The sequence below is a fragment of the Chenopodium album genome, chromosome 6 (assembly GCF_948465745.1).
Source record: "Chenopodium album chromosome 6, dcCheAlbu1.1, whole genome shotgun sequence".
Classification (NCBI taxonomy): domain Eukaryota; kingdom Viridiplantae; phylum Streptophyta; class Magnoliopsida; order Caryophyllales; family Amaranthaceae; genus Chenopodium; species Chenopodium album.
In genome coordinates this window covers 8,135,937-8,160,281 of record NC_137839.1, presented here as the reverse complement: position 1 = coordinate 8,160,281, position 24,345 = coordinate 8,135,937, and the positions used below count along the sequence as shown (strand labels likewise).

The following is a 24,345-nucleotide window of genomic DNA, read 5'->3' as shown; positions in this document are numbered from 1 at the left end:
AACCTCCAAATTGGAATTCTAAATTTGAAAGAAGCATGTAAAAAGTGGGTTTAACTCCTCTGTCCCATTTTTCATGTTCCATTTGTGTTCCACTTAATATTATTGGTTGTAATAATTACAAGGTTCCACTTCTCAAATTTTAAAAGGCAAATAAATATTTTAAGAACCAATCATATTTAGTGGAACACCAATGGGACACAAATTATGGGACATGATTTAAACCTGTAAAGTGGCCATATAGGATTCATATTGGACTTTTTCAAGATGCATTAATACTGTTTTACAGAGTAACTTTTAATAAGGATGACATCCAGCAAGTTCAATTGTAAAAATATTATATTGAACCCTTTTGCACTAAACACTTGGAACTTTGGAAGAGAGGTGAGAAAGAAAAGAGATCCCCACCCCCAACCACACTAATTTGGAAGATTTGAAATTTATTTTGATACCTCATCCGTTTCATATTAAGTGACATACGTAGTATTTCTTTCCACCATGTCCAACATATAATTTCAAATAAAATATCATTAATTATTTATAAGCAAAAGTTATTTAAACAAATCAATCACAGCGCTACTTTTTTTTTTTTTACAAGAAAAAATCATTTTTCTAAAAGTCAAGGTAATTTATGTGAAATGCCTGAAAGGGTCTAAAGTCAAAATGTGTTAACTAAAAAGAAATGATGAAAATATGAGATACTATGTAAGAGACAAGAACAGTCTTGGTTATTATTATCATTTTTGTAAAGTCATCCACCATTCAATCTTTAGGTTTGATTATTTTTTTCATAAGAAAAAGGGTCTTATTTTAATTTATATTTCTTAAATATCAAATTTTCATACTTGTTGATAAATGATAATTAAAAATATTTACAATATATTGAAAAACATGAATATAATAAAATATTTCATTTTAATAAAATAAGAACAAGTATATTCAAAAGAGTTGCACTTGCTCACCAAAAAAAAAAAAAAAAAAGTTGTACTTAAGAAGATGGATCCAACAAAGAGGAAATAAAACTCTTTCAGTCTCTCCTCTCTTCTTTTCCTTTCTCCTAAACTCTAGCCTTTATTATTGATTTTGAGAGGACTTTCATCGGTTTTACCTGACTTGAAACTTATTTAGTTATTTACTTATTTGTGAGTGTTGAATGGAAAGAGAAAGATAAAAGAAGGTTTTGCGTGAGACCGTTTCACGTGAGTCCGGTTATAATGCACACACTCATCCCTACCCAGTGTCACCACCTCGCCACTTGTCGGCGGCCGGCGACCACACTCAATTTTTTTTTTCTATTTGTATGAAGTGACTCACGTGAGTCCGTTCTACACAAAAATTTTACGAAAGGTAATGATGCATGTAAAATAAGAAGAGAAATAAATGGAGAAATGTCAACTAAAAAAAAAAAGAAAGAAAACATTTGTTGCACATAATATGTAGCAACAATTTTTGATAAATGTTACACATTATATGAAACAGAGGTAGTACTAGATGTAATGGATTGCCGTGAAATTTTTTTTTTGGTGAAAAACTATACGAGAACGCACCGATTAGCAAATTTTCGAATACAATCAGATAATTCCAAAGGAAAACATCCTCATGGCTACAAAGAACCGTTAGATTGTCTGTCCAACAAGACAGTATCTTCCACCAATATAAGAAGGAGATGCTTCACAAGTTCACAGTGAAGAAATTTTTACTCGATCATCGCTTTTATGAAGAAATTTTTTATTTACTTCAATATCTTACATATTTGTTATTTTGTTAAAATCGAATTTCTTCTGTAAAACACATTTTATTATTGAAAAATTTTACTATGCAAAAAAACAAAAAATGGATTCAAGAGGTGTAGGAACTCATAAGTCATGAATTCATTATTCATGATGACACTTTTCTAGATGATGAATAATACTATGTACACGATCATAATAAATTGTAAAAGTTCAAAGTATACGATCATAATAAATTGTAAAAGTTCCTTTATATTGGATGTTGCTTTCATGCAAGGATAAAAATTATGTGGATGGAACATATAAAATTTTACCGAATTAAGGACCCCACATTCGACTTTTTCTTCATGTAATAATACTCCACTGTTTTACCAGTAACTCTTAAAAACGTTGACACTCTTGTACGTAGTATAAAAAAGGCAGATTAGGAGCAAGAAACTCATTTCAAACAATTTTGGAAACCTGACCTAAAAACAATTCCAGCATTTTTATTCTCTATTAAGATTTTTTTTTTTTTTTTAAAAAAAAAAAAAAAAAAAAAAACCTACGGAGTACTAAAATATGCCTGATAGTCTTAATCCAGAAGTTTATTACTATTACTTTCAACTTAAATGGATACTCTTAATCATCATCAATATGTTTAGGCCAGAAGTTTTCCTCTTCTTTACCTATCAACTATCATTACTAAGCATCTTCAAACTTATGTTGCTTGTCGCGGTGTTGATCCTTTTCCTTGTAGTATCCTTCGGAGCGTACTTATATAAGCTTGATAGTTGCTACCTTGTTATTCTATGGATTAAATTGGTACATCATGAGCAAAGGAGGTGTTCCTTCCCCCTCATTATAGCCGTCGTATTCTCTTTCATCTGTCCAGCTCCTATTTTTCACTACTTCAGTCCTTCCATCCTACTCCTCTGTATTTGGCCCTCGTTCAAAACCTTCATCTCCCGGGTTTTTCCCTGCCAGGGAACCAACTGGCAAAACCAAGCTCCACAACTTGAACTTACTTTGGAATCCCTATACTACTATGATTTAAGGTGGGTTCTTTTACTTCTTGTCAACCAATTCTTGAGACCTTATTTAGCATACCTTTTCTTTGATCACATCAATCTTTGCCCACAAATTCTCCTCAAAGCTTTCGTTCTGATTTTTGGAATGTCGCTTGCCTATCTCTGCACTTCCTTGAAGATTTGTTTTACTGAAGATGACAATGGGCACTTCCTCACCCTCTTAAGAATTGGTTTTCGAGATGGATGGTCCTTACTTGTTACTATTGCATTTGTCTTCTCTGTCTTATGTCCAACCCCTGTCTTCCTGTATTTCCACCCATGGATCCTATTACTCTCTCTTTGGCCCTCTTTTTCACTCAGCTTTCTCAGTCATCTTTTCTTCCGCCTTTACGCTGCTCTCTCCACCTTTCTCTCCTTTGGTCTGCCTATCATCCCATCCCCACTGGAGCCACATCAAGATGAAGTAGAAGACCCTGCTTTATTAGTCTAGGATAGAAGAAAAAAAATAATGTAATACCTCCGGTTTTTTTTAGTTGCAACTTTGAGACATTATTTGAGAGATATAAAATATTCCAAAGTTGCAACTAAAATAAATCAGAGGTAGTATATATATTTTCGTTATTTTTAATTTTCATTTCCGCTTGTATATTACCTGTATTGTATAAGACTATCTAGTATATGCCTTTCTCAGTCTATTAAAAGTGCAGGGTAGTTCACTAGCTCTGGTTAAGACAGTATCCTTTATCTCAGGGTAGTTCTGATTTAGACAGTTTCCTATATCTTTGGACGCCAAATTTAGTACTAAGTATTGGAGCACCAAATAAAAGTATTTAGACATAGTTTGGTTTTCAAAGGAATTAGAAAAAAAAAAAAAAAAAAAAAAAGATACAAGGAGAATAATTCTTTTGTATAGACATAGGAAGAGGAATGGAAACCAAACTATCACCACCAATCCACAATCTGCCATTATACAACCTCCATCACCACAAAATGATCAAACAATCAAGTAAATATGATTAACAGGGCTAGGCCATACCCACCACAAATATCCACTTTATAAGTCTAAGAAAGTTCCACCTCAAAATCATATGACAATGAGGGGAGTAGCCCCTTATGCCTGATTATAAAGTGGATACAATTTTCTCTTTTCTTCTATGTGGGATATTCACCCCAATACCCACTCTTATTTTACACTCGATTAATGTTGGACATCACTTCCACTGATTAATATGAGACAACACTCTCATCACATGTGAGCTTGTTCATGGGCTCAACACTCCATTTCACATGTGAGTTATCCATAATACTAGCAGATCACAACTCAACGATACCATACCAAAACCCTTCTTAATTTAAAATATGTTCCAAGTATGTTAAGTTTAATCAGTAAAAATAATTTTATATCAGTTAAATTAATTTATATACAACAAAAATAATTCAAATTCAGAAAAAAAAATATTAATTCACTTTAGCAAAATTAAGGTGAAAAGAACAAAGTGTAAGGTAGAGAAAAGGATAGAGCCTGTGTGTGGACTCGAACATTTGAAAACAAATATAGAGAGAGAGAAAAAGCAACCATATGAGGATATCAATCAAAATATTAAGAAGCATCCCTAATATGGAATATGGGACGAGCAAAAAGGGATGAAGGGAGTATCTCATAAAAATAATAGGCAGATGCTGCAACCAGAATATCCGGATAATACTAAATGAAAAAATACAAGGGAGAAAACACAGAATGTAGGGGGAACAAGGACCAAAAAATAAAGGAAAGTAAGAAGATTTCTGTTACAAGCACATATGCATTACTGCAATAACTTGGACTCTTGAACCATCGCATAAACATATTATTCAGTAAGCATAGCCATCAACTAGAAGAGAATACTGATTTTATTACTCTCTTCTCGGGTAATTACATGAGTAATTACGGAGTACAACATTTCTCCAAGTACTTTACCCACCAGATGCTTAACAAGCAATTAAATGATAGAACTGTAATGTTGACATGGTGCATATATTCAAATGATCAAAATACTCCTAAATACTCGAAGAAGTTTTATATCAATAGACAAAGAAATATGATGATGATATACACGATCCCAAAGTAAGAAGTAATACCACAACAAGTGACAATTTTGGCCATAATCCAGTAAGAATTTGAATACATGATCATGCGCATAACTTCAAAATTAAGGCTGAATCAATCTACATGCTTTAAAAATTATAATGACAAAAAGTATGACTGAAGAAAGCGTTGAAAGTATTTCATCTAAGGACCAACAAATAGCTCTCCTGACATCTAATTACATAAAACCATTGTAACTCCCACCACAGGTTGCATTTTAAATTTTCGAACATATGACATACGAAGTATATTCTTATATTCTCCCCTCAAGGTGAGGTCTTATCACAAAATTTATTTCCCTGTTTTATCATCTTTCAACTGTCTAATTTTATGAATGAAATAATATTAATTCATATTAGTTCCTTTTGCTGATAGACAGATGGTAAAACAAGCAAATGAATGAGAAACTAAATAACAAAATTATATAATCACCTTCATAATGTATATTAAGGCGATTGAAGGATGATTTTTAGGCTAAAGGAATTTGCAAGCACAATGATTGAATGACATCAATCTGAACCCTGCATTCAAAAGAAGAAAGAGAAACGTTATAAGCAAAGGTTAGCCTAGAAGGAAACCTTAACACAAGAAAAATATATAAAATCTCATTCTTCAATCAGTCTAATTCTGCAGCTATGTTTAAGTTACAAGTATTTTTCATTAATACTACCTCCGTTACATATTATTTACAACGATTTGACATAAAGTAGAGAGGAAAAATGTCTAATCGTTGCAAATAATATGTAACGGAAGTGGTAAATAAGTATTCTAATCTGAATCCAATCAATCCACCATGATTTTGTTACTAGAATGCTTCTCTGACACCCATAATACCATGAATTAGATGTCACTTTATATTTTGATACTACAAAAATTTGATGAACATCATAAATAACAAATTAACAATATATGTGATAATGATTTGATTGTCTACATTTTTCCAGGGTAAAAAGATATGCATAGAGAAGGCTGTAGGGTAGTCAAATAATCAGTTCAAACAGAAAATTCTAACTATTTTGAGGTAATTGAGAGCTCCAAATTTTTTTGAGGTAATTGTAATTTGTAACTATCAAAATATTCAACAGTGATTTGATCTTCAAAATACTTAGTTCTAATTAGAACGTTCAATTCTTAGTTCTAGGAGGTAGTCTAAGATTTGATCTTCAAAATACTTAGTTCTAAGAGGTAGTCTACGTAGTTTGAGTAGGCTTTGAATTCGTTCCATTAGGAGGTGGTCGCATTCAAAGTCATATCCGGTTACTTTACATTTTTGGTTCGAGTTTCCTATCGAAAACGAGCTGTTTATTCTACTTGTGAGATTTCTAGGTCTTTATTAAGTCAAGGGGTTAGAATCCACTTCAAACAGAATCAACAAGACCATTACACCATACACTGGCATTGAAACTGAAAAAGTTTCGCAATTTCGATATAAGCTGCTAAAAGGCATGCAGATTAAAAGTGACCTAAACGTATTTATTAATAGCCAAAAAATCAAACATTACAACACAATTTAAGCAATGAAAGCAGATTATACAAACAACTAATCCAGCAAATCAGCAATAACTAAGATGCAAAGAATTAACCATCAAAATTCAAAATGCATTGAAACAAAAACTTGAATTAGGGATTCAAAGATAGATTTTAGATAATATTAATCAACAATTTTAGAATTAATTGAACGATGATTTGAGCTATAAAATGAGGTCGTCGTCGTTCGAAAACAACAAATTGCGATCATGGAGGAGAGAGAAAAAGGGAAAGTTGCAAACCTAAAATTGCAGGAGAGATTCCAACAATGTGAGAGAGAAACGACTGTAACTAGAGAAATCAACAATGGCGGAGTTTTGCCGGGAAGAATGCGTGAACTTGAACCTCAACTTAAACTTGAATGGCCCGAGACAAATATTTGGGCTAGACACTAACCAGCCATGTCTCGTTATCAATAACTTAATACGTGAATGACATGGTTAAAAATTTTCCCTCCATTTTTTCTTTCCTTTTTTTTTTTTTTTTTTTTTGTTTTTTTATTTTATTTTGTCAAGTGGAAAGCTAAACGTCGCCTTCGAATCTCTAACTAACGCCCGTAAAATAAACTAAAATTACAAATTTACCCTTTTTATCAAAAAAATTACCCCCTCAATTTACCCCCTCTTCATACTACTATACCCACCACCACCACCACCACCACCTCCTCCTCTTTTAACCACCAACTCCTTACCTCCGGTTTTATGATCTACACAGCCGCGGTAATGACAAGTAAGGAAAAAGGAAAGTCGGTCGCCGACGGAGAAAATGTTTTTTTTTTTTATTTTTTTTGAATTTGCGGCAAACGCCTAGATTTTTCGTACGTCCTAGGCTCAAACGCCTAGTTCTTGTGAACAACCGCGTGGTTGTATGAAAAATCTGGGCGTTTGAGGTGAAACGCCTAGTTTTTTAGAATACCCTAGGCTGAAACGCCTAGTTTTTTCGAAACATCCTAGGCTATTCGAAAAAACTAGGCGTTTCAGCCTAGGGTATTCTAAAAAACTAGGCGTTTCAGCCTAGGGTATTCTAAAAAACTAAGCGTTTCCTAGGTTTTGAATCTTTTTAAAAAATTTATCGCGACGTACCGATTTCATACGCTTTGACAAGCCTTCTACAAGCGTCTAAGGTTGTGTTTCTTGTATTTCGTCGTTGTTCATAAGATCTAACGAAATTGATTTTGCAAAATTTTAAAAATTTGTTTGATTTTGAAACTCACGGTGGTTTGGGTGGTTGTTCGATGAGCGTTGGTGGCCGTTGACCACTAGAGAGAATGGTAAAAAAATTTGTGTATAGTAAAAGTGTGAAATTTAGGTAAAATTAATTATTTTTTATAATCATTATTATAAGGATAAATACGTAATTTTATTTTATTTTGCGGGCGTTAGTTAGATATTTGAGGGCGATATTTAACAACAATTCTTCATGAAAATTATTTATAGCCTATAATATTCACCTAATGAAATATTTTTATATGTCTATATTTTTTATATTAAGTAATTTTTGTAATTTTCTCCAAGATTTCTACAATATTCTCATGCTAATATTTCTATAATAATCTCATTCTAATATTATAATTTGGGAAAACTTTACTTCTATATTAATCTCATGCTAATATTTTTTTTATAAGAGTATTTGATGTTTCATTATTTTCCTGACCTTACTTATATATCATAATAAAAACCTATACTCACTCATTTTTAAGAATTTGATTTTTACATATAGAAAACTAAAGTTAAAGTTAACTAAACTTGTGTAAACCAATCTGTATGTCAAACTGCGTCAACAAAATAAGGACAGGATAGGGTATGTATATAGCATGGGTTCTAAATAATCAATAAACCCTATTTTTTTTTTCATATTTATAAAGTCTAACACATCAATAGCCTTAGAAATTTACATGCATCATTGTCAAAAAGAAATGCCAATATAGCTATTGTTTTTTACGTTTATAAATGTAATTCTTTATTTATATATAATTGTTAAATTAATGTTATAGTTTGTTAAATAATTTTATTAAAATCCGTGCATTGCACGGGACTTTAACTAGTAATGATATAAAAGGCGAGTTATTGTTTGTAAACACAAATTTTAAATCTACAAAATATAGATTCACAACAAATGCAACAAGGTGTTATTTTTATTAATTTGATAATTTTGGGTACAATCTCTAATTTGATCCTCTGATTCGATCTCCACTTTGACTTTGACGTAATTCACGAATTGACTTGATTCTTAAACGAGGGTTGTCGAGGCTTGATCTCGATCGAAGATTTGATGCAGAATTTTGACTTATTGTTGATGTAGACCTTTGACTTGTTGTTGATGTAAACCTTTGACTTGAATTCTTGATTGAGGGCCGACGAGACTTGACCTCTTCCACGAGTGATGATCTTCTAGAGTAGAACGGCACGTCAAATGCTTGTTGTTCTTCTTCTAGGAGGGAGGTTTAGAGTATTTGATGAAAGGTTTTCTTTGGAGAGGTTTTGAGTATATGAGAGGTTTTCTCTGTATTTTGATTCTCTTTTGTTTTCTCTCTCTTTTTAGGTTTTTCCTTTCTCTAGGTTTTCCTCCTCTTCTCCAATGAAATAGAGAGAGCTCTATTTATAAAGTGAGACACCCCTAGGGTTAGAGTTAGATATGTATTGGGCTTTTGACTTATAATAATGCACGACCCATTTACAATAGCTTAACCCATTTAAGTAGGTTTTCACTATTAAATAAACAATTTTAATTAAAAGAACTAAAGTGGCACTAGTAGAAAATATCAAAAAGGCACCCCCTAATTGGCACCGGTTCAGTCCAAACCGGTGCCAAAAATGGGCTACAAAATTGGTGGGAAGGTAAACCAGAGTAAAAGGCACCGGTTCACTTCAAACCGGTGTCTAAAACATAAAGGCCACCGGTTTGAACCGGTGCCTTTGTGAACCGAACCTTTTAATTATTTTAAAAAAAAAACCCGGCCCTATCTCTCCTTAAAACCCTAAAGCGCAGCTTGCTCCTCTCTCTCCTCTCAATCCGCCTCTTTCACTCTCTCCTCTCCATTCTCTCTCCTCTCCCTTCTCTCTCCTCGATCTCTCCGTCCCATTCACTTCTCTTTCTCTACAACAACAACACCACCGCAACAAGAACAACACCACCACCACAACAACAACAACACCACCGCAACAACACCACCGCAACAACAAGGGTTTCACCACCGTAACAACAACAACAACATTAAGGGTTTTTTGTATCAATTTTTTTGCGTTTATGGGTTTCAACGGGTTTTTTGTTTCAATTTTTTTGCGTTTCTGGGTTTTTGTTTCACTTCTCTTTCAATTTTTTTTGTTTTCTGGGTTTTTGTCGATTAAAATCCAAATAGTAAGGGTTTTGTTCGATTTCAATTTTTGTTTTCAGATTGGGTTTCTGGGTTTTTGTTTTTGCGTTTCTGGGTTGTTGTTTTCAGATTGGGTTTTTCAGATTTGGGTTTTTGCGTTTTGGTTTTTCAGATTGGGTTTCTGGGTTTTGGTTTTTCAGATTGGGTTTGATTTTTTTTTTTTCAATTTTTGGGATTAAATTCTGGGTTTTTTTTTCGAAGCTTAATTGTATTAATGTTTTTTTTTTTTTTTTTTAATAATTGGTGCAGATATGTTATTCAGATATGAAATCGAAGAAGCAAGATACAAGAATGAATGGTGTTTTTGTTTTTTTTTTTTGATTAACAATATTGTAATTTTTTTAAAAAAATTTATATCGTAATTTTTTTTTTGTATTTATATGTTGTAATTTTTTTTTTGTATTTATATGTTGTAATTTTTTTTTGATTATGTATTGCAAATTTGCAAATTTTCGATGATATTGATGTTGCAATTTTCGAAGATATTGATGATGTTTTAATCGATTTATATTACGTTTTGATGTTGTTATATATTTTAGACTAATTAATTTTTAAGTGGAAAAAAAAATTATATTTTTTGGCACTATTGGCACCGGTTAACCGGTGCCAAAAACAACAAAATTATTTTTTTTGGCCATTTTTGGCACCGGTTAACCGGTGCCAATTCCGAGTTTTGGCACCGGTTTGAACCGGTGCCTTTTAATAACCCTTTTTGGCACCCCCCACATAGGCACCGGTTCAAACCGGTGTCTTAGGCCGGGTTTGAACCGGTGCCAAATTCCTTTTTTCACGTAGTGTGGGCTAATTTAATTTATCCACCCAATTTAATTAATTTAATTAATAGTCAAATTAGCACAAGTTAATAAATTGACTTTGACTTATCCAACGTGACACTTTAGTTAAAATTTTCGTGCCTACATGGTTCAAGCGATGTCCAAATCATAATTTTGTATATGGCTAATTGATCGTCACTTCATAACTTTAAGAGGGATTAAGTGTTTGTGATAACTTCATCATATGGATCCAAACAATCAAACATCACATGTAGCCCCACATAACTCGCGATTAATTTAAAAGCAAACAAACTCACACATTGATCATTTGAGAAACTAAATAACAACTCCCATAAAAGATTTACCATTTCCTATACATGTACCTATCTTCATTCCACTAGGCAAAATATTTCTTCCTTTTAAAATATCTTTCCAAATTTGAGATTGAAAGCTATAATGGATGTGGTCAAGAAAAATCGAGTGTTTAAGTATTCTTCATTGAAAAATATGACACAAAGCTTATTAGGATTGTTTAACATAGTCCACCAAAGTTTAGCCATAAACACAATATTCCGATCACGAAACCAATGAATGCTTACACCTCCGATTTCTATGGGTTTGATGACATGATCCCCCCCCCCCCCCCTCCAAGGGGTGGTGGTAGTGAACACTTTCAACCTTGTTCTAAAGGAATTTCTTGTACATTTTTTTCTAGCTTAGGTTATCAAGCAAAGCTAAAAGGATGAGGTTATAAGTTTGCATATGATAAACCAGATAGAAAATTAGGAATGATTTTAACATCGTCGAGCATCTATCAAGATTGAGCAGTTTGTCTTGCCACCATGTAATTCGATTTAGGGTTTAATCAAGCAAAGTCAAGTAGTTGCAACTTTTTACCTTACTAGGGAGGATATCGATTCCTGAGTATTCTTCCAAAGTTGGAACTACACTTTAAATTAAAGGGGGCACCCACACTATTCCTAACAACATGACACATTTTCTTAGGAAAAATCATAGAAGATTTGGTATTATCAATCTCGAGCCTCGAAAGATTTCCAAATTCAGTAACAACATCCATCATGACTTTAACATTGCAAGTAGAAGCCATACTAAATAGAAACAAAAATGTAAGAGGACATAGGGTCTCCTTGTCTTATCTCTTTAGACAGAGTGAGGTTTAGCTTTCATAAACCTCTCCATTCCTTATAGAAAGAGAATAAATAGAATTCGTGATAAAATTAATGAGAGAAGGGGGAAAATCGAAACCATAGAGAGTATCCCTAATAAAGCACCATTCAAGACTGTTACTGTAATACCCCATATTTTCATACGTATTTTCTAAGGTATTTTAGTAAAATCATTATTTGGAGCCAAAATAATATTTGAATATTGGCGTCAAATATAAGTATTTAATCATTTGAATAATTAATTATTTTCGGATTTCAAAATTAATAATATAGGTTTAATTATTTTTTTAAGGTCGGTCCATACTTTATTATACTAACTATTTCAAGAGAAATATCTAATATACATTATGTATTTAACTAATTTTGATATTATCTAAAATATTTATTAATTCAATTATTTTATTATGATTTTCGATTTTTAAAAAAAAAATTGTGAACGTGAGTTATCATGTTTTTAAGAGTGATTTTATCACCTTAGTTTGTTAATAATTATTTAACTTAACCTCTAATTCTCTATCTCATTTTGTTCCTATCTTTCTTCTCCCAACCACATGTGTATCCATTTAATTTTTCTTATCTTTTAACCAACCTACTAATCTAGACCAAATGTTACTCAAATTCATTCAACAAACTTAAACTTATCATGTTCTTATTCTAATCTCATTCCACCTTAAGCTCTATCCTTTCTACACCCTCAACACTATAAATAGACCCTTAATTATTCTTCCCACTTATTCACACCAATTCTCTACTTTTCTTCTCCTCTTTTTACACAAATCATCCTGTTTATCTTTGAAGCAATTTTTGGTCAGTTTTGGGGTATTGACGTTTCACATAATATTGTTCCTCTCAAAAAATCCTTGAGGTTAGGCTCAAGAATCACCCAATTCGGAGTTATATCGAAGGAGTTATAGCCTTTGCAAGTTCTGCCTATTCTTTCCAATGCAAATCCAATTCTTTTCTTTTCCTTGATTTCTTATCTTTTCTTATTCTCTTCTCTTATTCAACTATTATTATTATTATTATTATTATTATTATTATTATTATTATTATTATTATTATTATTATTATTATTATTATTATTATTATTATTATTATTATTATTATTATTATTATTATTATTATTATTATTATTACTATGGGGGATTTATAAATAATTATTATGAGTAATTTTAATTATATAAAATCAGATTTTTAATAATATTTATGTTGAAAGGTTCATGTACATATAGTTGGGAGGTTTTAATTTAATTATTTGTGAACCTTATATTAATTAAGGTTATATTTATTTGCAGGGTGTGTTCAATCAAGGTTCTTGAGGTTCTTTTTGTGTGGTTTTTCTAGCAAGGATCAAGGTACGTTTAGGTGGCTAGATACCTTTGAAAGTAATTGGTTTGAGTAACATGTTTTACATGATTTGATTGGTGATTGAATTAAATTGATTTTGATATAAATTATGTTTGAAGGTATTTATTTTTATAAAAGTATTTGAATGATTGATTTTTAAATAATATTGGGAACTATTGAATATTAAAAGGATTTATCGAACCATTTAATTATTATTATTAATACTTTATAAGCATGTTAGTAATCCCACTATGCGGATTTGGTTTGTTGATAAGGCCTTGAACTTTGTATGACCGAGTCTTTCCTCAAGAATAACCCTGTAATATAAGGAGACTAGCTTGGGGGTGTGCACACTTGGGTGAGGAATTGGATTAAAATGAATTGGTTCTTAATAAAGGAATTGGTTTTATTAACTATTATTTTGAATATTGAATCATTGGAATCTTTTGGAATAATGAGTTTTGAATTTATTGGATTAATTATTGGAATTGGTTTTAAAAGCATGTTTGCAAATAAATTGAGTTTACACTATCTTGCACTTATCGTACTTAGTATATTTTGCTAATTCGTATTTCTTATTTGTTTTGGTTCGCCCTGTTTACCGTAATGGTAAGCAGTGTTGACTATTTTCAGGTGAAGTCATGAATGAGCATATGGGAGTCCGGGGATTTGCTTCACCTAGTTTAGGAATGTTGGTCTTGTCTTTATTTTTGAGCACTCATAACAATGTTACTATTTTTATAAGTATTAATAAAAGAAAGTTGAGTTTCCGCTGCAAGTTTTGTTGCTGAGTTAAGTATTTTGAGTAGTCTTGCGTAATCACGCGGCGGTAATACGCCCAAGTCTATCTCTACGATATAATTATACGTATTATACTTGTATTTCAGTAGAGGGAGATTTGGGGGGTGTTACAATTACATACTTTAGAAAGATCTAGCTTAAGAGCAATTATGTTTTTTCCTTTTCTAACCGTATGAAAAATATGAGCTCTTTTAATGACATTGTCCTGAACACCTTTACCCTTAATAAAACTACATTGAAGGGGGTTAATGAGCTTATTCAAAAAGGGTTTGAACTTATCTATTTGAGCTTAGTTACTCCATATTATAAGTTTACATATAAATGGTGTTACATATTCCTATAGGCTTAATTAAAATTAGAAATTTTGCTTGGAACATCATGTCTTAAAAACCGTTAAAAGTCAAATGATGAAACAAATAAAATAGGGACATAGAGATATTATATTACTCCACATGTCAACATGTCGTTGCCTAGTAATCTAATGTACAAGTTGTATTTTAAGAACGACATGATGCAAAAAGAAAGATGACATAACATTGACAATAAAACATCAATGAGATAATGACTCAATGTCGTAAAGACTTTACGAATTAGGGCCTGTTCATATTTACTGAACTGAGCTGAACTGAATTGAACTGATTGGAGCTGAACTGAACTGAACTAAATTGATTGGAACTGAACTGAACTGAACTGAACTAAGCTGAAATGAATATTTTATGAGAGAGGGAAATTAAGAGCTGAACTGAACTGAACTGATTGGAGCTGAAGTGAACTGATTGGAGCTAAACTGAACTGAACTAAACTGAACTGAAAATAAGTAAATATGAACAGGCCCTAAATATATAATGAGACCGCCTGTTTGGCCTTCTTGTTGCCAGCCTACAACCAAAGGAAAAACTTTATGGCTGTTTATGTAGACATACAATACATACCCACTTTATTTATTTTTAATTACTTCCTCCTTTATTGTATTATTGCACCATAAGACTTAAGCACAAGATTTTTTTATAGTGGATAAAAAACGAGAGAGTATGGTAAAAAATACAAAATTACTCGGGTAATTGTATGTATAAACTAAAAAAAACAAGTATTGCACTTTTTACTTGACTTACTTTAACTTTAATAAAAATATAATCTTGTGGATACTTATTGGGATCGTCTCAATGAATAAATTATTAATATTCAATTATTGTAATTTATACTTATTTATAACTAAACATATTATTGATCTTATTACTCAATGAACATAAATTTTTTTTTCCCTAAATTGATTATGGTGCAATATTTGTGAAACTTATTTAAAAGACAAATGATGTAATATTTAAAAAATCAAGAAATTATTTATTTACAGGGACAACTTTAAGAACTTTTAGCCTTTTCTCTCCTATTTTGAGTTTGGATTTATTAAGCTCCATATATTCCATATTCAAAATATACTGAACTATCCCGTATATCTATTTCTACATGATCCACACGACTCTTATACCAACAAAGTATTAGCTCGGCTGGTAAGATATGTATCGTACATCTTAGAAGTCTAAGATTCAAACTTTATCAAGTGAAGGTATTTGGAGGTAAGGATTCTCTCACCTTTTACCCCTTACTCCCGAGTTTGGATAAAAATATTTGTTAGGGTTCATCACACATTCACACGGTCACATCCTTTACTTTTTACTCACTCACCCTTCCTCTTTATTCACGTTTTTCCTTAATCTTTTATCATATATGAATAATCAACTTTTAAAAATAGAATTTGTATGATAAAACCAGTTTCTTTTCAGGATATACATTAATAAATCTAGTAAGATCTCCATAACAAGAATAAAAATATTTATAAAAAAATTCATTCTAGGATGGATGGTAAACATAAATGGCGGCCTAAGTGACCAAATATTCAACACCAATAATATAATACTAGTATTATATAAGCATGCAATTTTTAATCAGCATATGATATCAAAAAGTTGGACGTAAAGATACACATTACAAATACAAAGTGGGAAATCGACATATTACAAATTCTGACTTTATTTGATGTATAATTAGTGTTTTAATCAACTTTTAACTTTCAATTACGCTAAAAAAATGTGGATAAGTATTACTTTCTCGCTACAATTAGTAGGTTTTGCCAGACTAGCAATGCAGCCGCCTATAGTTGTTGCTCAAGGTAGAGTGGTAGACCACTAATGTTTTCTGATGGGGAGTTTCCGCTCTTTCTACAAGGGTTCTGAATCTTCGTGTCGGTCTTTTCAAAATTATACGAACTACTTCATTCGCTTTTATTTGGATGCAACGGTTTGATTGTTGCATTATTCAGACACTCTACTTTGACGACACTCTTTATTTAAGAATGAATATAGATTCTACGTAGTCACTCGCAAATTGCTTCTTCAAGCTAGAAGCAAAAGGTGGGTTTTATTTTTTGGATTAGTTACTAAAAAAATGAAAAATAACTCCATCCATTCCTAAACAACCCTGCATCAATTTAATTTATTGAAATTATTAATATATATACAAAATAATGGAATGTAGCACTAAGAAAAATTAAGAAATTTAGAAACGAAGATTAAAATGTGATAATTGTCCACATGAAAGTGTAGCACTTAAAAAACCTTAACTAGGTATATATACGGTATTGTGGCTTTTCAAAGAAACCATAGCATGCATATGCAGTTTATATATTGAGAAAATACAAGTTTATCTTGATGATAAACAAAATTTGTTTATCTGATGACATTTTCGTAAATATATCAACAATTCATGTCAGTCAGCATGACATTTTCGTAAATAAGTCAATATTTGTAGGACCCACGTATTAATAAAAATTGTTCACTTATTTACAAAAATGTCATGCTGACTAGGATGAATTGTTTATATTTACGAAAATGTCATTAGATAAACAAATTTTGTTTATCATCAAGATGAATGAGACTCCCTCATATATACATAGTATTATATACTACGTATAATGTATATACTTGTACTTCAATCTAAGTGGAAAATCGAAAACCTTTTGAGTAGACTGCATAAGTGACATCACACGTTTAAAAAAAAAAAAAAAAAATCACTTTTACAAATATGACATACAGTTGCCGACCAACAGGCAACAACACTAGTATATATATATGGATGATGGGGAAATTTCATAAGAACAACATATCAATCAGTTCAAAGAACCTCATCTATAAAAAAAAATTCCAAGCATTCTTCTATATTAAGGAAACAAATACCACTTAAACATATGGCTGAAAATGATCAGAATCAAGAAATTTACTACTTCGAAGTCAAATGGATCCTCTTGTTTGTCATCAATATGTTGAGGCCAGAAGTTTTCCTCTTCTTTTCCTATCATCCATCAATACAAAGCTTCTTCAAAGTTACCTTGCTTATCGCGGTGCTGATCCTTTTCCTTGCATTATCCTTCAGGACATACTTATATAAGCTTCATAATTGCTATGTCGTTATCCTATGGATTGAATTGGTAGTGCAGTATGGGCAAAGGTGGCCTGTTCCCCCCATCACAGCCCTCATTTTTTCCCTCATCTGTCCAGCTCCTGCTTTTTACTACTTCCGCCCTTTTATCCCACTCCTCTGTATCTGGCCCTCACTGAAAACCTTGATATGTCGGGTTTTTTGTTGCCACCAAACCAACAGGCAACACCAGACACCCCAGCTTGAACTTACTTTGGAATCCTTATACTACTATGATCTAAGATGGGTTCTTTTACTTTATATCAACTGGTTTCTGAGACCTTATCTAGCATACTTTTTCTTTGATCACATCAATGCTTGCCCACAAAAACTGCTCAAAGCTTTCCTGCTGATTTCTGGAGCATCGCTTGTCTGCCTCTCCACTTCCTTGAAGATTTGTTTTACTGAAGATGATAACAGGCACCTTCTCACCCTCTTACAAATTCGATTCCTAGATGGGTGGTCCTTGCTCATTACAATTGCATTTGCTTTCTCTCTCCTCTGCCCAACCCCTGTTTTCTTGTACCTCTACCCATGGATCCTCCTCCTTTCTCTTTGGCCCTCCTTCTCTCTCAGCTTTCTCAGCCATCTTTATCTCCGCCTTTACACTGCTCTCTCTGTGTTTCTATCTATTGGTTTGCCTATCATCCCATCCCCGCCAGAGCCACAAGATGAAGTTCCTGATCCTGCTATCTTGGTCTAGGATTTTCATTTTCTTTGTAAAAATTGATTTCCGCTTGTATGTTAATCTAGATTGTAATGTCTTATCCTATTGAAGTAAAGAGTTGTTTCAATATAGTATAGTTTTTCTTGGACGTTGGATTTTGTACTTTTTATTAAAATAAAACAATGTAAAAAGTACAATTAGAACCTGTTTGGTTTTCAAGAGAGAAAGAGAAAGGGATACGAGGAGAAAGCAAAGAAACATCTCAACGAGAAAAGAAAAGTGTTTAAGACAGGGAAAGGAGAATGATAAGTAACTCCTCTTGATAGTAATTAAACATCTATTCCTTCCCTCACCCGTGCTACATCACATTTACACTCAATCCCATGGCATCGTCATCACCACTACCCCTTGCTGCCATGCTACTGCTACCGCCCCCATCCCCTCCTGCTGCCGCACTGCCTCTCCCACTTTGACCTTAAGTATTTTACAACCATTGTGGTTATATTTGAGGTTCTAAAGGTTAAATTCAATCTTGAAAATTCCTACAGTTTTTGTGCTCGAATTTGACCATCTAAAGTCATAATTGAAGATAGGGGATCAAAAGACTTCATTCTCATACCCTTTCCTTAATACCCCATACCATATACCCCCTTACTTCTAATGATCATTCACTTCAAGGTTACGAAGTTAGCATACATTATTTTCTCTAGTAAGTAGAAATTCAAGGTTTACAACAATTATGAATTTCTTTCATTTTATGCATTGAATAACGTAGTACTATGTATTCATTCAACAACAAATGTTTGCCTGTACTCATTTCAGGCCTTCAGGGTGTTCAAGATAGTAAAAAAGATTAATAACATAAAATTTGAATGCAACCCCGACATTAGGGAAAAGTCTGGTTTAAATTGTGCGGGTTATTAGCTGTTGGATGTATTTTCAAAGAGTCAAATTCTAACAGAAAAAAAGAGGAGCAGAGGTCAACCAACCCCGCCCTCTTACACAAAGTGTGAAAAAGCCAAATTAAGAGCATCAATAACAAGTTAGCAACTGACAAAATCTTCTCAGTGGCTTGAGTTACTTACCCACCACCTATAGTTAAGCATAATTTTATAATTTGGCTTGCTAGATACTCAAAATATAATGTAGCACATTTAAAAAGACACAGAATTTCAGACATCATTGAAATATCTTTTAATATCATATCTCATCAAAATGTATATAAATTATAGACTCTAAGTTGCTATACATTAACGAGAATTAACTCCCTCAAAACTCATACATCGCTGCAATTATAATGCAATTGTTTCCATTTTGGAACTGGATCTTTATCCATATGAAGTCCATTGGAAAAAAAGAGTAAATAGGCCAGGACATCCCCTCCCCCCCCCCCCCCCCCCCTTCCCTTTCACAACCAATTATTCTTGATAAGCAAGTAAAGTATCGGGGTTACAAATCTATTTATTATATTGGCTTCTCAAGGCTCCTTCTAAGTAGCTGGTTCCAGCCTCCACAAAGTCATTGAGCAACCACTTTTTGCACAAAACCTCTGATGTCAAAATCCTCATCCTTGCTTTTAGTAATTACACCCTAATGAAATAATACAAATACACATTAATATAAGTAACATCACCAAATGTCCAAAATACCATACCATAGTGTAGGGGTGAAGCATCAACCTTTTCTGTAATGATACCAGATATTAAGTTTGCTGGAGTAACATCAAAGGCCGGATTCCAAACAGAGATTCCAGATGCAGCAACTTGCTCTCCAAGTCCTCCACGAGAATTCAACAATTCCTTTGGGGACCTTTCCTCAATGACAATGGATTCTCCAGAAGGCAAGGACAAATCAACTGAGGTAAGAGGTGCAGCAACATAAAAGGGAATACCATGTTGCTTTGCACACACAGCAAGGCTGTAAGTACCAATTTTATTAGCAGTATCACCTGCAAATAGCATATTAAATCAATGAATGCCACTTTATCCCCTGCAAAAAGCAAAACTCAACAATTCTCAGTACCATTTGCAGCCACACGATCTGCACCTACAATGACTCCTTGAACACGTCCAGCCTTCATCAAGGCTGCTGCTGCAGAATCTGCTATCAGCGTAGCTGGGATATTGTCATGCACCAACTCAAAAGCAGTTAACCTAGATCCCTGTAAAAGAGAGTATGAAGAATGAGTATAGAAAAGCCTTAGAGAAAAAGGCAGATTTATACAACGAAAAAAAAAGCAATAAACACAAGAACATAAAAATTATGAAATGATAGTAAATCAAATTGCTCGTTTTGGCTCTTCTCTGACTTTGCCATATAATCCTGTAAGACTTAAAATATTACATTAGATATTTCACATTATATGCTTAATAACTAAAAATTTGTCCCTTAAAAATGTTACATTGGATATTTCACATTATATGCTTAATAACTAAAAATTTGTCCATATTTTAAAGACACAAACACACAGTTAATCGGAAATTTAAACTGCCTGTTTAATGGCCTGTTAAGTGATTTTTCTTATCCACTTGGACCCATGGTCCATTCCCTCATCAACACTCCCTCTAGTCTTCTACAGCACATATTTCAATATAATGTTTGGACTGCGAATCACTAGCATATGCCTTTGCAATATGCTCATGATAAAATTTCTCAGTCTGGTCTAAACATTTGTGATTGCATGTCTCCACATTTATGCTGCCTATGAAGCTCTGTGCAGAGGACTATTTAAGACAGAGCATAACGTTTTTACCAAGGCCATAACCTTCATAGCTCCCCTCCCCCCCCCCCCCCCCCCACACACACAAGCCTAACTTGCAGAAGACGGGTGGATGTCCATGCTCCATACACCCAACATTATAAAGATTAAGAAAAAAAATAAAATAAAGGACACGGATGGTAGGATACACGTGCTCTTTTTCTAATATATCACCCATGCCGAGGGAAATGCATAGGAGCAACCTCCACAGAGACACAGTGGAATCGTACTGTGAAATTAGGCTTGACATAATTTGCTGGATGCTCACATCTTTCAAGAACAAAATGGATTTTATCTGGAAATTAGATAATGATGCAAACAAGCTTAAAACATGAGCAGACTATTATGATGTTATCACACATTTATGATTTCCAAAATCCAAAAGATGTTTGGAAGCATAAGATATCTCCTGTCCAATATTATCAGGGTGATCTAGGTTACCAAAAGCATCAATTGTTCCAGGGTCAACTTCTTTAACTTATATATCTGATTATCATGATTTTTTGACAATTACAAGAGAAAATTAATACTTAAATAGGGTATTATCCCATTAAAATGCATTACTGAAGCCCAAGTGCCACAAAAAGGGTCTCTGGGTTGCAATATCCCTTGGCTTTCTCGTTTATGAGTTCCAAAACCCAATTTGGGAAATCACCATCACCATCAGGTCCATCACTAAATGTCTCTGGATATGGAATATCTTAGAATAATAGGTGAAGGGAAAGCAAGAGAGAAAGAACGGCAATGGATTCGAGCATACAAAAGGAGAGAAACAATGCATTGATATCACTCTTCAAATAATTTACTTAAAAATAACTGGGTATCCATCAATACTTCTTACTTACCACCAAACCTAAAACTAGAAAGATATCAAATATTGTAATGAGCATACGGGGTGAACGGCTTACAGCACATCATTTTGCAACAACAAGGTCAACAACAAAGCCACTTTTGTTACTTTTTGCTAGATCTCAGACATCATGCATGAATGCTAATGCACTGGCATCATTTTCATATATATATATATATATATATATATATATATATATATATATATATATATATATATATTACACTCCTAGACATTGGGGTAAACTGATCTACAAATACAATAGACAACCCCTGCCAGTAAAGCCATGCATCGTCCTTTTATTTTTTCCTCTTTTGACCAGTGTTTGTGTAAAATAGTTGATATTTGATAGCCACCAACATTTTGAGTGTGGTGCATCACATGTACTTACTTGGTTGAATGGCCGAGTCTCTGTGCAATAGGCCCTCTCAAGGATTCCTTGGGCATGGACAGCACGAATTACCCCCAATGCAGTACCATATCCAGCAGTCGCAAGACTGTTAAGAAAAAGCCATAGCAATCTTAGCAAAAATTTTAAAAATGACATCCAGTAGAAATTGTAGGAAAGAATATCTATCTTGCAATGAAATTGCAAGAATGTGTTGGATAAATAATTGATGGAACATGCTAAGATAGCTCGATACAAATATTATGAGAAATCATGATGCCTGGGAAACAACATACCTCCCAGTATTGCAATGAGTCAAGATGGAAATTTTCTTAGCATCTTTCAACTGACTTTCAAAGCAACTAGCTCCATAAGAACCAATTGCTTTGTTTGAGGCAACATCATCCTCAAGCATTATTTCAGCAGCTTCTATGTAAGCCTGGGACACCATTATGGAGAATATAATGAATTTAAGATATAATACGCGAATCTAAAGTATAAGAGGAAAAAGCTATCCTACCTGAAACACAACATTTGCTTCTGAACACGTGGAAGCAGCTTTCACAATGATTTCTTTAAGTTTTGTGGCAGCATCCGAAAGGTTCACAGCAGTTGGACGGCTATACATACATAAATGATGAATGCAAAATCAGCATACACAGTTACACACCAATTTGAGAAGGCAAACACAGAAAATTTGATTCAAACACAGATTTGGTTTATATGATCAACTTGTTAATGATACTAGCAACAAACCTAGAGACTAGATATTCCAATTTCTGAGCAAGAAATGAAGCAACATCATCAGCAGTCCCTTGGAATTTTTCTAAGTTCACAGCTTCCACGGCCAGAGAGAGGGCAGCTGCAATTGCAATTGCTGGTGCTCCACGAACCACCATTTCTTTAATTGCAAACCTGAATTAGAAGAAGACATTGCGTAAGAATGACAAGTATATCCTATAATAATTGAAGAAAGAATGACAATCAGTTTTTCCTAAAGCTTAGTGGCATCTAAACAGCGAGTAGTAATGATGATTGGCAATAGTACTGAATTTATCCAATAAATTGAGGTTCTCAGGAATTATCTAAGTTCATGAAAAGAAGCTATATATATTGCACATTGCTACTTGAGATAGGTTTTCCACTATAATTTTGGCAATTTCTTCACTCGGGCGGCTATATCACTTAATAAGCTAATAGTCAAGCAGCTCAAGCTATGTATATAATTGATTTACATCTTTTGCTCTCAAGTAGAATAAATACTATTCAGAGCAATCAAAAACCCTTCCTAGAATTTGCAGGAGAGAGAAAGTGAACCTGATCGAGAAGCTGAAGTGAACCACGCTTGTAGCAGATTGATTGAAGAGCATGAATTTCGCTGTGATTGGAATTATTCGCCATTTTTGAATGGAATTATAATTCCGAAGAATGTAAGAAACCCAGAAAATTGAAGTGTTTTCCTATAGTAATGGAGGTTTGAGTTGATTTATACTGTATTAAACTTTGCCGAAAAAGCAGACAATAATTCAATATATTCGTCGTCTCAACTCTCAAATGTTAGTGATGGGGCTAATTTTGTCCAGCTCCCGGGCTAATACCAACTACGTTTAATCTAGTCGATATGTTTTGACTTTAGCATTATCCTCACACACTTTCATTTGATCGTGTTTTGTGCTTTATAGGTAATGAAAAGCATAGTCATCAGGATTCTATTGGATTTGTGGCAATATATATTTTCAAAAAAATTAACTTTTCATAATTTTTACTTATCGATAATTAAAGATATTAATAGTTGAATTTGTGTATTGGCAAAAATTCATTTAATCCCCACAATTACATGCACAAATTCTTATCAAATCGCTACTTTTTAAAAAAAAAAAAAAATTGGAATAGAGAGGGTGGTATTTTCCCTTAAATAATAATAGTCATTCGACACTTTCAATCATCCCTTAAGAGATTTAAATTCTCAATACAAGAATTAAACACCCCTAAACTAATGCCATCACATCTGAACTGTACATGGATAATTTTAGATGTCTTTGCATCATTCTTGACGGAGCTCCGTTGATGTATAGTCGCAAAAGTGATTAAAACTTGATTGATCATATCTGCAAATTTGCAAGACGAATCTTCTAAATCTGCACCCCTATACATACCAACAGACCCACAATTTCACAAATTTGCAAGACGATGTTCCAAATTTGTATTCCTGCACAATGCACACACTAAAACCAACCAAACAAACAATACTAAACCCTACATAGAGGGACGGACTATAATGACCAATCTGATGGTGATCTTTATTGGCTAAAAACATTAAATTAAAGAAGAATTTGGGGCT

General features: G+C 33.1%; 1 protein-coding gene across 1 annotated transcript; it reads right to left on the bottom strand.

The window, feature by feature from the left end:
- Positions 1-19,178: 19,178 nt before the first annotated feature.
- Positions 19,179-23,501, bottom strand: LOC145634484 (methylthioribose-1-phosphate isomerase-like). Its single transcript, XM_081685911.1, has 8 exons — positions 23,322-23,501; positions 22,761-22,919; positions 22,525-22,624; positions 22,301-22,443; positions 22,008-22,113; positions 20,031-20,169; positions 19,688-19,956; positions 19,179-19,598 (listed from the first exon to the last, which is right to left on the bottom strand). The coding sequence occupies exons 1-8, from the start codon at positions 23,372-23,374 to the stop codon at positions 19,527-19,529; spliced, it is 1,041 nt and encodes a 346-aa protein (XP_081542037.1). The 5' UTR covers positions 23,375-23,501; the 3' UTR covers positions 19,179-19,526.
- Positions 23,502-24,345: the final 844 nt, after the last annotated feature.

Coding starts and splice junctions, on each gene's coding strand:
- LOC145634484 (XM_081685911.1), bottom strand. CDS start 23,374: ATGCTCTTCAATCAATCTGCTACAAGCGTGGTTCACTTCAGCTTCTCG. Junction 22,920..23,321: donor CACTTCAGCTTCTCGATCAG/GTTCACTTTCTC, acceptor CTTCTAATTCAG/GTTTGCAATTAAAGAAATGG. Junction 22,114..22,300: donor ACTCATTGCAATACTGGGAG/GTATGTTGTTTC, acceptor TTTTCTTAACAG/TCTTGCGACTGCTGGATATG.